Below are 17,947 nucleotides of genomic sequence, written 5' to 3'. Positions count from 1 at the left end.
CGTTTTCAAATTCGTAACACATTGTACGTTTTGCAAATTCGTAATATATAATACGAATTGCAATTTGTAACATATCATAAGAAGTAGGTGATGGAAATCCACGAATTAATACATACCATACAAAATGTAACATATCATGCTAAATGGAGTGTCTCGGATTTACTTACAGAATAATACGAAATGCTCCGAGACCAGGTTGCACGGCCATGTATCCAACACCTCTGTTTCTGACCCCCATACTCTTTGCCCCAAATTGTCAATCTTCTACCAGCTACAAAACAGAGTTCAGAGAGAGGTAGTGGATGGAAACCTGTGTGTGTGTGTGTGTGTGAGACTTCACCTTTATTTGCATAACGTGACCCCCACCCATGAGAGATGTTCTCCATTTATACAGCTGTGGATTTGGTTAAAGACGTTTTGTTTGTTCCCCTGGCTTCAAGGACACAATGAACTACTCCACCTGGTGTTTCAACCAGCTCTGCTCCCACACTGAAACAATTATACAAGACAATAATTCTGATCATAAAGTACTCTTAAGACCTTAATAGGGGTCATATTAAAAAGGTCATTTTGACCATAGTCCAGCAGCTACATGAAAAAATTGCAGAGTGTGACATAGCCACTAAATTTCACACAAAGCTAGGCCATGTCTAAATAAGTATTTTTTGCTAAAGTGACATCGCAGATTTTATTCCATTACCCAAGATGGGTAACTGGTTGGATCGATGTCCCCAGGGGTACTCTACTCCGGTCAGAGAGCAAGCAGACGACAGAGACAAAGTTCCCATATTTATTAAGGACTTGTTAGAGATGGTAAAGTTGGATTTGTGTGGTTCTGCATAAGCAAGTGGCCTAACATACAAGGATGAATCTATTAAACCAATATATCTAAAATAAGGAAATTACATGACACGTGAATGTTATGACTTAACTAAAATATACATAGAAAACAGGAAACAAACACTTAACTTGGATGCACACAACTGGAAAGAAACCTGTCAATCCTGGCTTGACAGGATTTACTGTGCATTCGGAAAGTATTCAGACCCCTTGACTTTTTCCACATTTTGTTACGTTACAGCCTTATTCTAAAATTGATTAAAGTAACTTTTTCCCCTCATCAATCTACACACAATACCCCATAATGAAAAAGTTAAGACAGTTAGTGAATGCATACATGGTTATTCTTTTTATTTAAAAATTTTTTCTCTCATACTGGCCCCCCGTGGGAAACAAACCCACATCCCTGCCGGCCAAACCCTCCCCTACCTTGGACGACGCTGGACCAATTGTGCGCCGCCCATGGGTCTCCCGGTCGCGGCCGGCTGCGACAGAGCCTGGACTCGAACCAGGATCTCTAGTGGCACAGCTAGCACTGCGATGCAGTGCCTTAGACCACTGCGCCACTCGGGAGTCAAATGGATAACTCCAAATGGATTGAAGTTTTCCCCACATCAAGTGATGTGTATTGCTGTTGTTTTCTTTTCTTTGTTTCGGTCTTGCTTCAATAACAAATCTCACCAGATTGGGTCTGCTGAATGGTGGGTATTTCTCCCTAAGGATTAGCCCTCTGACTCCCTGACCCTGTAACTCTGCAGTGAGATCGACAAGATGATAGGGGAATATAGCCCATTTGGGGGGGGTTTCAACCGTGTGTTGTTATTCTCTGACATTTGTTTTAGAAATCTGCATTAAGAATATTGGTAGTAGTAATAATTTGTCATACGGTAAATAATTTGACTGGATTTCCTGAATCAGAAATGCCCTAAACTAAACTGTTGTTTTGGTCTGTCCTCTCTCTCTCTCTTTTATGGCGAAGGTGACCACAGATGGTGTCTAGATGCATGGAAGGGATAATTTGACCAAGAACAGTGTGAACCTCAACCCCCCCCTAACCCGGCTGAAGTAATGGCGACAACGGCATTCAGTATGGTCCTTCACCACTTCTACCGTGAGACCTGAGTGCCGAGCCAGCGACCTTTACACAGCATCCAGTCGAAGCTATCAACTGCCTTTTCTCTCATGCCTTTCCTCTTAGGAGTGCGACATGAGTCCACGTGGAGTGAGCACGGAGAGAGAGAGATCCAGTCCGAACTTGCTGGTGTACTGGTAGGAAAATGGACAAGACATAATGGACTGTAAAAGGACAGTGGCGGCTCAGGTGTGACATTATCAAGGGGCCATCCACTTTGAACATGTGTCATTAGAAGGAAGAACTGAAACACTATCTGAATCTCCAGAGTGGCGCAGTGGTCTAATTACCGTGCCCGTAGTGGATTTAGCCTTATCCAAAATGGTTTATTTGGGGTATCAGGTTGATTGTGGAGGTCTGCAACACTGCGAAATGTATAGTAATTTAGACTAAGAATGCATTGAGATACCAATCTGTCGTTACCACAAGCGATGAGAAAAGTTAATGCTAGAAATTAATATACTGTATGTCAATGTAAAAATGTACATTCTGCCTGTAATCGGTGTGTGCTAAGTTGAGGGTCTTAAACTTAAAGTGATAGTGCTTCACGTTTGTTTCTGTCATTCTAAATTTGGGTTGGATAATTTATCAATAGTTATAATTATGATTTGGAAAGGCGAGGCTTCTAGAGACAGAGCTATTCCCCTAAATTGTGATGAGAGCCACTAGATTGTAGCTTGGCCTAAACTTGGCCCCAATCTCATTCTTATCAAGGTTGGTGTGAAAGTGTTATAACATCTCTTCCCTGTGAAAGTCAATATGCATGTGCCCTAGACCGAATTCGGGAGATCTCTAGAGAAGTAGAGAAAATTGGCAATACTAAAATAATAAATTGTCTCTGCAAAACTATTTTTTGGGCAGGTCAAGGGGGGCACTTGTGCAATCATTGGCGATGAATGTTGTACTTTTGTCCCAGATCACTATTCTAATATGACTGATCTCACCGAATACATTGACACTGTTGCTAAGAATAATTCCCCACAACCAGTGTGTGTGTGCCTGCAACTTGGTTGGAATCCCTGTTCGGAAGTTGCGGATCCCAAGTTGCCAAATGGGCTGCAGCTTGTGTGTTTTTTTTCTTAGTTTGTCTAAATTGTGTTATTTAACATGCTGTGTATGTGTGTATTTTTTATACTTAATATAAGTATAACCTTTATTATGATGATAGTATTACCATACTAATTAGATTGTATAACCCAGAATGAAGAGCGTGAAATGATGAAGTGTCTGGTTTTTACTTTAATAGGAGTATAGAATATTATGATATAGAAGCTAAAATCTAAATGCTTCCATTAAAATGTAATGATTATTATCAGTGATAAGAGGATGTAAGAATTTCCACCATCATTGGGCTGTATGTACCAATTATTTATGGAGATTTGGCCATGTGACTCCCTTCCAATATGGCCCTATGGAGCTGGTTGGTGGTCATTTTGGAAAACTGAGTATAATCAGGGGTGTAGTGCTGCCGGGTGGGAGGCCTGGGGGTGGGAGGCCTGGGTAGGAAAGGGGGTGGGAGGCCTGGGATGGGAGGCCTGGTCGGGCAGGGGGTGGGAGGCCTGGGTAGGGCAGGGAGGCCTGGTCGGGCAGGGGTGGGAGGCCTGGGTAGGGCAGGGGTGGGAGGCCTGGGTAGGGAAGGGGGTAGGAGGCCTAGGTAGGGAAGGGGGTAGGAGGCCTGGTCGGGCAGGGGGTGGGAGGCCTGGGTAGGGAAGGGGGTGGGAGGCCTGGATAGGGCAGGGGTGGGAGGCCTGGGTAGGGAAGGGGGTAGGAGGCCTGGGTAGGGAAGGGGGTAGGAGGCCTAGGTAGGGAAGGGGGTGGGAGGCCTGGGTAGGAAAGGGGGTGGGAGGGCTGGGGTGGGAGGCCTGGGGTGGGAGGCCTGGGTAGGGGTTAGCGAGACTGGGGTGTGCAACAGTGTGTAAAGGCCTGCTGGGACGTATTGTCTCTGCGTTAACAGACTGTGTGTGAATAAAATTTGAGAGTTTTGAAAGTGTACGATAAGAATAGGGCAAATCAAAATACAAAGAAATTGAAACTATTTTAAAGACATTTCTGTGAAAAGACATGTTGATTTTCTCTAACAACGTACTTTTCCTTCATGCTCCCTGTGTTCTATTCTTTGGGTTCTCTCATGTTGCCAGATACACATTAGTTCTGGAGACCACCAAACCTAGAACAGCTGGGGTCGAGGTTATTCTTCAGGAACAGTCCATCTACACAAAATCCATTGAAAAGCCCTGTATGTTTCCCTGTGTGTCATGCTTTAACTGCAGTCAATCCACACAGACAGATACATCCAATCCATTGTAAAGGCCGTATTGTAGAGCCCCGTAACAGTACCCCTCTGTGAGTACAGCTGTTGCATAAAGCAGCAATAATGGCCAGACCTGTGGCTCTATATTATTATAATAATGGCAGTCTGGCTGCCCTGGGCAACCGGCCAATAGACCGGACCCATCTATTGATGGGGAAGCAGATGCCCCTACCCTGATCTGAGTGACTCGGTCGGTAATAAAGTGAGAGTAAAAACCCTTTCCCTGTTATTGGGGAGATAGAGACAGTTCAAATAAGATCCCCTTCCCTGTTGAGGAGATAGACAGTGAAAGCCCACTATGGATCTATTGACAAAAGAGCTCCACTTAGTCATCTCCTTTCAGTGCTTACTTTCTAAGCTTTCAATTCTGACCGCTTACTGTTTGTTAAAGATAAGAGGTTGACCCTCCAACAGACAGCAGAAAAGGGTAAAAACATTCAGGGAACTTCTATTTTTCCACAATTCAATCACTTAGTTGATCTAAAACTCTAATTGTATCCAATAATACACACAAACTATAAATGAACAAAAATATAAAAATGCAACAATTTGAAAGATTTACTGAGTTACAGTTCATATAAGGAAATCAGTCAATTGAAATAAATAAATTAGGCCCTAATCTGGATTTCACATGACTGGGAATACAGATATGCATCTGTTGGTCACAGATACCTTTAAAAGAAAGTATGGGTGTGGATAAGAAAACCAGTCAGTATCTGGTGTGACCGCCATTTGCCTCATGCAGCATGACACATCTCCTTAGTATAGAGTTGATCAGGCTGTTGATTGTGGCCTGTGGAATGTTGTCCCACTCCTCTTCAATGGCTGTGCGAAGTTACTGGATATTGGTGGGAACTGGAACATGCTGTCGTACACGTCCATCCAGAGCATCCCAAACATGCTCAATGGGTGACATGTCTAGTGAGTATGCAGGCCATGGAAGAACTGGGACATTTTCAGCTTTCAGGAATTGTACAGATCCTTGCGACATGGGGCCGTGCATTATCATGCTGAAACATGAGGTGATGGCGGGTGGATGAATGGCACGACAATGGGCCTCAGGATCTCGTCACGGTATCTCTGTGCATTCAAATTGCTGTCGATAAAATGCAATTGTGTTCGTTGTCCGTAGCTTATGCCTGCCCATACCATAACCCCACCGCCACCATGGGGCACTCTGTTCACACCGTTGACATCAGCAAACCGCTCGCCATGCATGTGTTCTGCGATTGTAAGGCCGGTTGGACGTACTGGCAAATTCTCTAAAACGGCTTATGGTAGAGAAACAAATATTCAATTGTCTGGCAACAGCACTGGTGTTGCTTCCTGCAGGAATGGTGCACCTGCTGTTTAATCAGCTTCTTGATATGCCACACCCGTCAGGTGGATGAATTATCTTGGCAAAGGAGAAATGCTCAATAACGGGGAAATAAGAAATAAGCTTTTTGTGTGTATGGAACATTTCTAGGATCTTTTATAAATCAGCTCATTATTTCAGCTTTGTTCAGTATAATAATGTATGAACACAATGTGATAAAAGTGCCTAAAACCCTAATCTAACATACTGTACATCTACGCTACAAAACCCTTTGTAAAAGCAAATCTTTTTTCATAGTAATGAGCTTCATTACTAGCAGTGCAGCTGGTCCAGCTGTGAAACCTTATCCCTAAACACACTTCACAGTTACGGCGGGGGGGGGAGCAAATCTTTAATCCAAATGATCTTTAAATCAAATTATTGAGCCTCCACTCTCCAAGTCAAAATAATTGATCTGGCCCCTTGCTGTGCCCTGGGCTATTATCTGAGCGGGGTCTTTATCCAACAGCGTTAGCTCAATGATGTCATGGTTAGCTGGTGTGCCTGGTCACACGCCAGGATTAAACATTGCTGGCCCTGGCCCAGCATCAGCACTTTGGGTAGTTTTTGCTCTTGTCATGTGGTCATTCTGCAATTTAAGACTGATAGGCTATTCATCTCCAAAGCTTTGTTTTAAAAAAGGAAACATTTGAAGACACCAGATTGCTAGAACACTGTTTTAGTAGTATTGCCATTAAGAAAATAAAAGCGAAGTGTTTTTCCCCCCAATAAGGCTAATTGAGAACGCTAGGCTACTAAAACGGATCAAAGATTTGTCTGGCGTAGCAAGTTGGACAATTCTTCAAACTCCACTTTAGATATTTCTATGATCTCAAACCTCTCTTTCCAAACATTACCATCCTGTACCACACAATGCAAGTAAGGGAGCAAAGCTAAGACAAAATAAATATCCAAACGAATGACAAGAAACTTGACAGAAAGAAAAAGAAACCCTCCACCACTACTACCCCTCTCCAGAGGGGCAGGACCCACAGGGTGGGACAGGACTAGGGGTGTACCGACGGTTCGGTCCGCACTGTAAACCCAAATTAATACCTACCAAAAAATTTACAAAATAAAAAAACACTAGGCCTTTAGGTGCGTTCTAGAGCCTCTTGAGTAAAAACACAACATGTCGTGAAGAGGGCACGACAAAGCCTATTCCCCCTCAGGAGACTAAAAAGATTTGGCATGGGTCCTCAGATCCTCAAAAAATTCTACAGCTGCACCATCGAGAGCATCCTGACTGGTTGCATCACCGCCTGGTATGGCAACTGCTTGGCCTCTGACCGCAAGGCACTACAGAGGGTAGTGCGTACGGCCCAGTACATCACTGGGGCAAAGCTTCCTGCCATCCAGGACCTCTATACCAGGCGGTGTCAGAGGAAGGCCCTCAAAATTGTCAAAGACTCCAGCCACCCTAGTCATAGACTGTTCTCTCTGCTACCGCACGGCAAGCGGTACCGGAGTGCCAAGTCTAGGTCCAAAAGACTTCTCAACAGCTTCTACCCCCAAGCCATAAGACTCCTGAACAGCTAATCATGGCTATCCGGACTATTTGCACTGCCCCCCCACCCCATCCTTTTTACGCTGCTGCTACTCTGTTAAGTATTTATGCATAGTCACTTTAACTCTACCCACATGTACATATTACCTCAACTACCTTAACTAGCCGGTGCCCCCGCACATTGACTCTGCAACGGTACCCCCCTGTATATATAGCCTCCCTACTGTCACTTCATTTTACTTCTGCTCTTTTTTTCTCAACACTTTTTTTGTTGTTGTTTTATTCTTACTTTTTTTGTTTAAAATAAATGCACTGTTGGTTAAGGGCTGTAAGTAAGCATTTCACTGTAATGTCTGCACCTGTTGTATTCGGCGCATGTGACCAATAAAATTTGATTTGATTTGATGTCAGGCTATTCCCTGAACTGGAGCCTATTTCCCGCTGTACCTGTTTTACGTTGTAAAATTCTAATCTTAATTGCCGCATTTTAAAAACGGTCCTTTTGTGATGCGCAGCAAACAGGTAGTAACCACTCTATATAAGCAAGCTAAAGTAGAAGTTTTCAATGAAATTGAATTGTATTGCGCTTACTTAACAGTGACAGCCCAATCACATCACCCCGGAGTGGGAGATGTACCGCTGTGCTACAGACACGCCCCCTTTATGAGAGTCACAAGTGCGCATCTGGTGCTGAAGGAGGCAGTGTCATGGTGCGTTCGTAACCAAGTGGGAAGTGGGAATCTACCACATACGACTGGGAATAATCCACTTGAAAAGCTCTCAAACTGGTAATTACTAACGGGAAACTCGTCTGTCTTTCTCCCACATGGTGACCTCTGACGTCATCTACTAAGGAAATGGCCTCTATAACATTCTTTTCGGCAGTTAAATGCAACAACAAAACAGTATTTATAAAAAGCAATCTATTAATGTGGTTTTTGAACCCAGTAATTTGTTTACGACGCATGACAGCTGTACTTTTAGTTTATGGTTGACACAGCTTGTTGGCAATTAGCCAAATCGGCATTTCTCAACTAGTTCAAATCACATGAATTCATCCCACTTTTATTTATGACTTAAATTCCCTCCTACATGGTTACAAATGCAGCATCAGAATGGAAACTTGAGAGGCCCAACATGTCGATCCGGTCACAACGACAATGCAAGGAACATTGTGAACGATGAACATTGTGAATCGCATTAAAATTTTCCTGCTGTACCGAAAAACCGAACAGTGACCCCAAAACCGCAATACATACCAAACCGTGGGTTTGGTGAACCGTTACACCCCCTAGGCAGAACTAATGTAAAGACAGACCCTTTAACCTTCTCTACTTGGTTTATAAAACCATCTTGTATCCACAAGACAGTTGGTCCTCATCAATCAGCGTCAATGAGGCCAGAATAAAACCCATCATCAGGGCCGTGTGTTTGGCTCCATTGATCATGTGCAGCTGTGACAAACTGCAGCACAAAGCGTTGCCGAGCGACAGCTGAATTATGCAAGGACCAGGGGTGGTCAATGAGGTAAGTGCCGAATTGATTTCATTTATTTAACCAGGCTAGCCTCGTTAAGACAAAATAACAAATTCTGATTTCTTTTTTTTATTGACAGAAGTGCAATACTAAAGAAGATCTCCTCTTGGGCTTCACTCATAAGGTCATTTGTATCGTTGAAAGACCCCTTTAAACTCATGTTAAACAACTATGTCATGTGCTGATTGTGGAAGATATGGGATCAATTTTGCCATTAATAATATTAACATATACCATTTAGCAGACACTTTTATCCAAAGTGACGTGCATAAATTTCACGTACGGGTGGTCCCGGGAATCAAACCTACTATCCTGGCATTGCAAGCGCCATGCTCTACCAACTGAGCTACAGAGGACCATTAACACCATATGAAACCTTCCCCGTAGCTCATCCTTTATCTGCATGGCCACAAAAAGATTGCAATGTTTGGTACAAAATTAACCCCTCAAAAAATATAGCATGTTACAAACAGCGCCCACTAGCATGGGCAGGGCCATGTTGTGCCCAGTACTGTCCAGAGTCTGTGATTAAACCACATCCACACTGGGATGAGTGTGGAGGGGTGGTGGGGCCTGGTTAGGGGGACGTGTGTGTGTGTGTGTGTGTGTATGCACAAAGGGACGCAGAGATCCAGCAGGAGACAGGCAGAGAGTCAGTCAAAAAAGAAGTGTGTAATATTAGTGGCTACTTCCTTAAATATGATTGAACAGTTAAATACATGCCTGATTCCCAGACACAAAAATCAAGCTCAATGGATATAATCTCCATTAAAATAGCATTTTAGAACAGGACTGGGCTTAATCTGTCTGGGAAACCAGCCCCTATATTTTTAACCAGAGCCATAGATACACAATGTTTAGGTCTAATAATCTGGTTTTAAAGCTGTAGGATACATTTATAGATTACCTGGGTTTGCGTCATCTAATGAGTAAGAAGCTCTAAAATGAAAACCCATCCTCCACTCTCTCATTTGGAAATGGGTTTTATGGCATCTGCTAGCCTTTGTACAGACAGACAGTGCCATCAAACCAGTTTGGTTCTCCACCTCCGTCTTTTAATGACATCTGACCCCGGGACCGAGGAGGAAAACTACTCTATGGGGTGCAATTAAAGCATGGAGGCAGACCTATTCTTGATCCAGGACACTATCCTTGTACTACACCCATCCAATTCAAACCGCTTTTGATGTACTTATCTCACTGAGAGACATGTTCGAATTAAACAGAGATAGGGGAAGTATCTTTCTTTAAGGTTTGTTAAATGGATTGACACAATAAAATCAGAAAGATGTAATATTCTCAAACCAATTCCCTCTCCACCCCTGTCTTTAATGACAACTGACACTGGGACCAAAGAGGAATACTACTCTATAGAGTGCAGTAAAGATGAAAAGGAAATGGAATGATTGAAATTACAGGGGGGCTGTGTAGTGGGTACATGACCTTGGGGGGCCACCCCTAAAAGAATGTAAGAATGTATTACTCCCTTTAAAAAGATTGACGTCAGGCACCTCTAAAGAAATCTGCACTCATTATCTTACACCACACCCAGCTAAAACTCACACCACACCCAGCTAAAACTCACACCACACCCAGCTAAAACTCACACCACACCCAGCTAAAACTCACACCACACCCAGCTAAAACTCACACCACACCCAGCTAAAACTCACACCACACCCAGCTACATCACACACCACACCCAGCTACATCACACACCACACCCAGCTACATCACACACCACACCCAGCTACATCACAACACCCAGCTAAAACTCACACCACACCCAGCTACATCACACACCACACCCAGCTAAAACTCACACCACACCGTGCTACATTACACCACACCCAGCTACATCACACCACACCGTGCTACATCACACCACACCGTGCTACATCACACCACACCCAGCTACATCACACACCACACCCAGCTACATCACACACCACACCCAGCTACATCACACACCACACCCAGCTACATCACACACCACACCCAGCTACATCACACACCACACCGTGCTACATCACACCACACCCAGCTACATCACACACCACACCCAGCTACATCACACACCACACCCAGCTACATCACACCACACCCAGCTACATCACACTACACCCAGCTACATCACACACCACACCGTGCTACATCACACCACACCCAGCTAAAACTCACACCACACCCAGCTACATCACACCACACCCAGCTAAAACTCACACCACACCCAGCTACATCACACCACACCGTGCTACATCACACCACACCCAGCTAAAACTCACACCACACCCAGCTACATCACACCACACCGTGCTACATCACACTACACCCAGCTAAAACTCACACCACACCGTGCTACATCACACCACACCCAGCTACATCACACCACACCCAGCTACATCACACTACACCCAGCTACATCACACCCAGCTACATCACACACCACACCCAGCTACATCACACACCACACCCAGCTACATCACACCCAGCTACATCACACACCACACCCAGCTACATCACACCACACCCAGCTAAAACTCAAACTTGAATAAAGTGTTTTTTCTCAGTCTATGTCCAACCTTTTGTTCGTTCTTTGAGGTTTGTTACTGAAATACCTGGATTGCCCCCCAAAATTATTTTTGGGTCATATTCATTTCACAAATACTAGTCTCCCACTTTATGGCCCATCACATCTTATTCTGAACCAGCTGCTTCCAGTAGTTCCCCATTCATTCAACAGTGTTTTGGACAGTGGCCAAGGCTACTCAGCTCTGCCAAGAACCCTTCTGTGTGGAGGAAGGTAGCCTCCCAAATAGCACCCTATTCCCTATATAGTGCACTACTTTTGACCAGAACCCAGGTCAAAAGTAGTGCTCCCTATAGGGAATAGGGTGCCATTTGGGACGCATGCAAGAAGTCACACGAGGAGAGAGGAGGTGGTGGGAAAACCCTGGAGCGTCCGGCTGAATAAACCCCCTCCTGTTGGGCTAGCTGCCAGGAGGACACCGTTCTCTGAGCTCTCTGCCTGACCTCCACATGTGAAGGAGCAGGAGGCAGCAGCAGCACTGCAGGATGATGGACCAGAGCCAGCATGTCTGTGTGGCCCAATTGGTAAGAGGATTGGGGTGGTGCTACAAGCAATGCCAAAGTCATGTGTTCATGTCCAATAAGGATCACACACCACTACTAAAACCGTATGAATCTCAGTGTGCTGGACAGCTATTCAATTTATATAATACTAATTGTAATTATTTTGCACTATGGCCTATTTATTGCCATAACTTGCTACATTTGAACACACTGTAAATATATACATGTTCTGTTGTATTTTTGACTTTATATTTTGTTTTACCCCATATGTAACTCTGTTGTTGTTTTTAATCGCACTGCTTTGCTTTATCTTGACCAGGTCGCAGTTGTAAATGAGAACTTGTTCTCAACTGGCTTACCTGGTTAAATAAAGGTGAAAAAATAATAATAGTAAATAAATAAATAAAAATGTAACAGCCTGTCAAGAGAATATACAAATGAAGGCTCTATGCAAATCATTCTAGTCTATTAAGTCATTTTGCATAAAAACACAGTTTTGGGGGACATTGTATGCTATTATATTATTCTATCAGCAGGAGCAGAGATGGCAGTGTGCCAGCGTTCGGTCCTTGACTCTCAGTATGAGTAGGTCAACAGAGAGAAAGGAGGGAGGGAAACATTGCAATGCAACAGAAGAAGAAAAGTCCCCCCTTCTCCCTCTCACTGTCTAGCATTATGCAATGCAATTAAACAAGTTTCAAATGAAGCCATTCATTAAAAGTGACTGCATAGCACTTGGCAGTAGGCCAACAGTAGATAATAGCCTGTATTACATAGAAACTGCTGTGATATTATAGTTAAAATGACAAAATGAGATCCACGGAAGAAAATAAAAAAAACTACATGGTCACTTTTGTAACATGTTAAAGTGTGTGGATTCAATGTTACGTCTGCGGCTGGGCTGTTCGCTGCACATGGGACACCTAAAGCTAATTTCCTCTGTAAAACATACATCCCACCAGTGTCCTCCTACAGTTCAGGCTACCCCATTCCCTGTAGAGACCACCATTCCCTGTAGAGACCACCATTCCCTGTAGAGACCACCATTCCCTGTAGAGACCACCATTCCCTGTAGAGACCACAATTCCTTGTAGAGACCACCATTCCTTGTAGAGACCACCATTCCCTGTAGAGACCACCATTCCCTGTAGAGACCACCATTCCAGCGTTCTTCAAGTGAAAGAAGATCGCACTCCGTGCTTTTGGAATGTCAAATATTACCAAAAAAACATTTATAGAGCGTAAGGGCTGAGGAGTGAAATACAACTTACTTGTTTGAATGGTCCGTCATCAAAGCTCCAATCTCCAAATCCGTTGGATGGCGTGAAGCGTTGTTCTGCGGTAGACACGTCTTTCTCCTCAGACTCTCGCTTTAGATTCATAGGAGGGGAAGCGGCGCTGTGTTTGGCAGCTGCTGACAAAGAGGTTGAATACAGAGAAAAAGAAGATGAGGGACGATCCTGTTGGAGGGGAGACATCTTCGTCATGTGGCCATGCTCCATTCCATCATCATCATCGTCACTATTCTCTTCTTCACCCTCCATCCTTTCTTCTTCTTCTTCTTCCTCCGACCCTTCACCTCCCAGTCCCTCTTCTCCGTTCTCCCTACCCACAAGGCTCTGAGTGTTGGCGTTACTACCACCAGCACCTGTTTGTTGCTGACCCATCTGAGGAGTCCTTCCTGTCCCGGTCCCTTCCACCCGTTTGCCCAGGAAGGCAGAGTCCAGGGGGGCTCCAGTGATCCGGGTCGCAGCTACGTGTTTAGCAAACATCATCTGGGCCTGGCAGAGGTGTTTCTCCTGCCGGTCCATCTCCAGCTTGGCCTCCTGTTGTCTCTGGAGCTGCTCCATCACAGCTTCTAGTCTGACACCGACAGGGCTACCCAGACCACCACTAGCCTCCTGGGACAGGTTGGGCTGTAGGGAGAGGAAAGGAACGAAATGTAGAGAGTAAATACATTGTAAACAGATATCTTATTTTTCCCACAGATGTATGGAAGTTAAAATATTGTACAAAAAATATACATTATGGAATTTTTCATGAGATTTTATGTCCCTTTGACTGAGTAATTTATAGCCTAGAGAAAAACAATGTACACACAGATACATTCAGATTTTTCCCAAATATAGAATATCTTATTTGTATAGTTATGAAGAAGAAGAAAATTGTGTCATGACTTGGTGCTGCCCATCTTGGCCAGGACGCTCTTGAAAAAGAGATTTAACCAAATTCGTTATATAAAATAGGCCCCTATCGAAATTACCATTGGTACAGTCCCCAATTATTTTTTTTATAAATAGGATACACTGGCACGTGGATGGCTCAAACAAACGTATTGTTGAGAAGAATAAATCTCACGCGTGGTCAAAATTACATTAAAACAATGCCAACAGATTTATTTACAATTATGATTAATCTACAAAGTGTTTTAAGGTGAATAGAAAACATGTTATCGAATGTTTATTTTACGAGACTCCATCGACAACAATGTATCAATCTACAACTTTCTAAAATGTGATCTCTCTTCTGCGCGCTGGTGATGGTCAAGCAAACATGACGTGTACAACAGTAGCCTAGTTTTCCAAAGTAGTGTCTCAAAATGTAGAGTAAATATATTGTAAACAGATATCTTATTTTTCCCACAGATGTATGGAAGTTAAAATATTGTACAAAAATATACATTATGGAATTTTTCCTGAGATTTTATGTCCCTTTGACTGAGTAATTTATAGCCTAGAGAAAAACAATGTACACACAGATACATTCAGATTTTTCCCAAATATAGAATATCTTATTTGTATAGTTATGAAGAAGAAGAAAATTGCGTCATGACTTGGTGCTGCCCATCTTGGCCAGGACGCTCTTGAAAAAGAGATTTCAAATCTCAATGAGACTTTCCTGGTTAAATAAAGGTTACAAAAGGGGGGTGTAAGATTTTTCTATATGTGGGGTTCTGGGTAGCCAGCGGCTCCGACCTGCTTGCTTACAGCTGCACCAGGGTCGGACAGCATTCCTGTGTATATTAAGACAGGAATTCCCAAACTCGTCCCTGGTCCCCGCCCCGCCCCGCCCCGTCCCGTTTTGGTTTTTGCCCTAGCACTATACTGCCGATTCAAATATATAGAAAAGCTTGATGATGAGTTGGTTATTTGAATCAGCTGTGTAGTGCTAGGGCAAAACCCAAAACGGCATGAGATATGGTTCTGAAGGTGTTCCTCAATCCAGGGATGAGAAATGTGTTGTACTCCGAATTGTCCCATTATCCTAACTGTTACACCGTAAAGATTAAACTGCTAGTTTAAGTATAGCAGTTGTTCAATCTTCTCGGTGTAACAGTTGGAATAATGGGACAATTTGGAGTACAACGCATTTCTCATCCCTGGATTGAGGTATGTTTTCCCAGCCACATCTGGCTGGGAAAGCCCCCTGTAGCTCAGTTGGTAGAGAATGGCGCTTGCAACGCCAGGGTTGTGGGTTCGTTTCCCACGGGGGCAAAGTATGAAAATGTATGCACTCACTAACTGTAAGTCGCTCTGGATAAGAGTGTCTGCTAAATGACTAAAATGTAAATATATATATCTCACATTGGCTACGCAGTGTCTTAATATACACAGCAATGCTGTCTGACCCTAGTGCAGCCAGTAAGCAAGCGGGTCGGATCTGCTAGGCAGGGTTCTGGGTAGAGCCTCAACCACTCCACTTCAGAATTGTACCTACACAATGCATGGCCAGCTGTTAACATATAGGCCTGTAAGTTAACCTGAAAGAAAATGGCGGCAGTGTAAGAGTCAACACAGTTTCTATAATTGGCTTTTATTTTATTTTTCCGCATGTTAAAAGTTCTCTTTAAAAAGCGTGCAAGGAGACGCATGCTTTCTTTGATAAACAGGAACAGTTACCTACCACACAGTATTATGCCCAATAAGGCATCAATAGGGAAAATATGATTTATTAAATCAAATTCGTTAGATAAAATAGGCCCCTATCGAAATTACCATTGGTTCAGTCCCCATTTTTTTTTTTTTATAAATAGGATACACAGGCACGTGGATGGCTCAAACATACGTATTGTTGAGAAAAATAAATCTAACGCGTGGTCCAAATTACATTAAAACAATGCAAACAGATTTATTTACAATTATGATTAATCTACAAAGTGTTTTAAGGTGAATAGAAAACATGTTATCGAATGTTTATTTTACGAGACTCCATCGACAACAATGTATCAATCTACAACTTTCTAAAATGTGATCTCTCTTCTGCGCGCTGGTGATGGTCAAGCAAACATGACGTGTACAACAGTAGCCTAGTTCTCCAAAGTAGTGTCTCAATAATGTTTAACTACGTCGAGGAATTAGGTAAACAATTTGCCGACCAGGTTACAAAATGTAGTCCCATCATAGTAGATAAAATATTAGTTTCAAAAGTGTAAAACAACTACATATCACTTTCACGTCTGTTGTTGCCAAATTTGTTACAGTATCTAACTAAATGGGGCACGGTGCCAAAGGAAAACGTCGGCCAGCAGCGAACTGACTCGATCGAAACTCACCATTTGCGATTTCGAGTTTTCCATCCTCTCCTCAGTTTACCAATTTAACCTTTTTTTCCACTCGTTCTCTCTCCTACGCAAACCAATTTACATGACAATTTAGTTTGCTATGATAAAATGTCGGTTGAAATGCATATAACGCCTGTAACTGTTGTGATTGGAAGAGTCGCGAGGAGGCCAGTGCAGTGGTAAATGCCGGGGCCTCACCTCCCTGACCGCTGCCTGAGCATAAAAAAAAAACATCCTAGTCTTGATTGTCTTTGCCTGTATAGGTTAGCAGTCTACACCCCCCACTGTAACAAGAGAAGGCCCGCCCTACTTGAAAAGTGGTGCCTCTTCGTTTGCAACATCATGGTGTTGGTCAATTCTTACCACAGTGCTCCTCTTGACAGCAAGGTCAAATACTATTTACTATGAACAATGTTTATAGAATAAATTATGCAACTGTAGCCTGCTATGTGAAGCTGTTTTTCATAGCAGAGCATATAGCCTACTAACCAACACCATCAACAATACATGTATCCATGGATGATCAATGTATTTTGCACGTGTAGCAGGGTTAGTTATGTTTCCACTTGACACTGCAAAAATATGTATTCAATGTTTATGTATTCCTATTGGTTGGTTGAATTTACATATCAATAAGGTGTTATGCCATTGGTCATGCTTGCAGATAGGGGTGAGATCGCGAACGTAAAATCTTCCCAGTTTGATATTGACATGCATGCAGTCGGTTACGTTCTAAAATACTGTATTCTATTTTCATATTTACATGATGTACGAGTTCACTATGTACTGATGTATATATGTGTATGGTACCTGTTAGGTATTGGGGGCATCCTGAGATGTGCTTTTTGTATGTTATTGCTGTAAGAGCTAGTTAGCTAGCATGCTGTAATTGTAATGGGGGGCGGCAGGTAGCTTAGTGGTTAAGAGCGTTGTGCCAGTAACCGTAAGGTCGCTGGTTCTAATCCCCAAGCCGACTAGGTGAACAATCTGTCGATGTGCCCTTGAGCAAGGCACTTAACCCTAATTGCTCCTCTAAGTCGCTCTGGATAAGAGCGTCTGCTAAATTACTAAAATGTAAAGGTAATATTAGCTCCCTGCTAATTCAGTTATTTCCATGCTAACACACGAATCACGAATCTACAGCCATCAAGTGTTGTCCTGCACATCGAATGTGCTTCCTTGTGTCTGTCAGAATAAACACGAATCAACTGGGCTCACTGACTGGACACAATGCTACAGTAGAGTTACAAAGTATGATCACATGTTATGCTGGTGGGGAGACCAGTCTTGTCTTCTCTGGACAGAGGTTAAATAAATAAGGTTATCAATTTCTTTTCATTCCATAGTTCTATATCATAATTTCCAACTATAACCATTACATGTTTACAAAATCATGCTTTTAATAATTGTGTAAAATGTCTACAAATCCATAACTAGGTCTGTTCTTTGGCCATGTTGATATAGTCTCCCCCATTTTATAATGGAAGCCATCAATGCGCTTCAGCGCGATGAACGCACAATTAGGTCATGGCTGTACAGAATATAGTTTGTGTGAAATGACGTCAAAAGTGGATTTTGTGTGCATTTTTGCTAACCCTTTTCCTACCCGC

General features: G+C 43.1%; 1 protein-coding gene across 1 annotated transcript in view; it reads right to left on the bottom strand.

Annotated features, from left to right (window-relative positions):
* Positions 1 to 16,596, bottom strand: part of LOC311148606 (AT-rich interactive domain-containing protein 3B-like) — a 40,409-nt gene extending 23,813 nt beyond the window's left edge. The window contains exons 1-2 of the mRNA XM_084185588.1: positions 16,329 to 16,596; positions 13,048 to 13,692 (exon numbers count right to left, since the gene is read on the bottom strand). Coding sequence (XP_084041714.1) covers positions 13,048 to 13,692; positions 16,329 to 16,352 — 669 coding nt within the window. The 5' untranslated portion in view covers positions 16,353 to 16,596. The remainder of the gene's footprint in view (positions 1 to 13,047; positions 13,693 to 16,328) is intronic.
* Positions 16,597 to 17,947: the final 1,351 nt, after the last annotated feature.

Source organism: Coregonus lavaretus (genome assembly GCF_964263955.1).
Source record: "Coregonus lavaretus genome assembly, chromosome: 21".
NCBI lineage: Eukaryota > Metazoa > Chordata > Actinopteri > Salmoniformes > Salmonidae > Coregonus > Coregonus lavaretus.
Note: the sequence above shows the minus strand (reverse complement) of the source record. Positions and strands in the feature narration are given on the sequence as shown.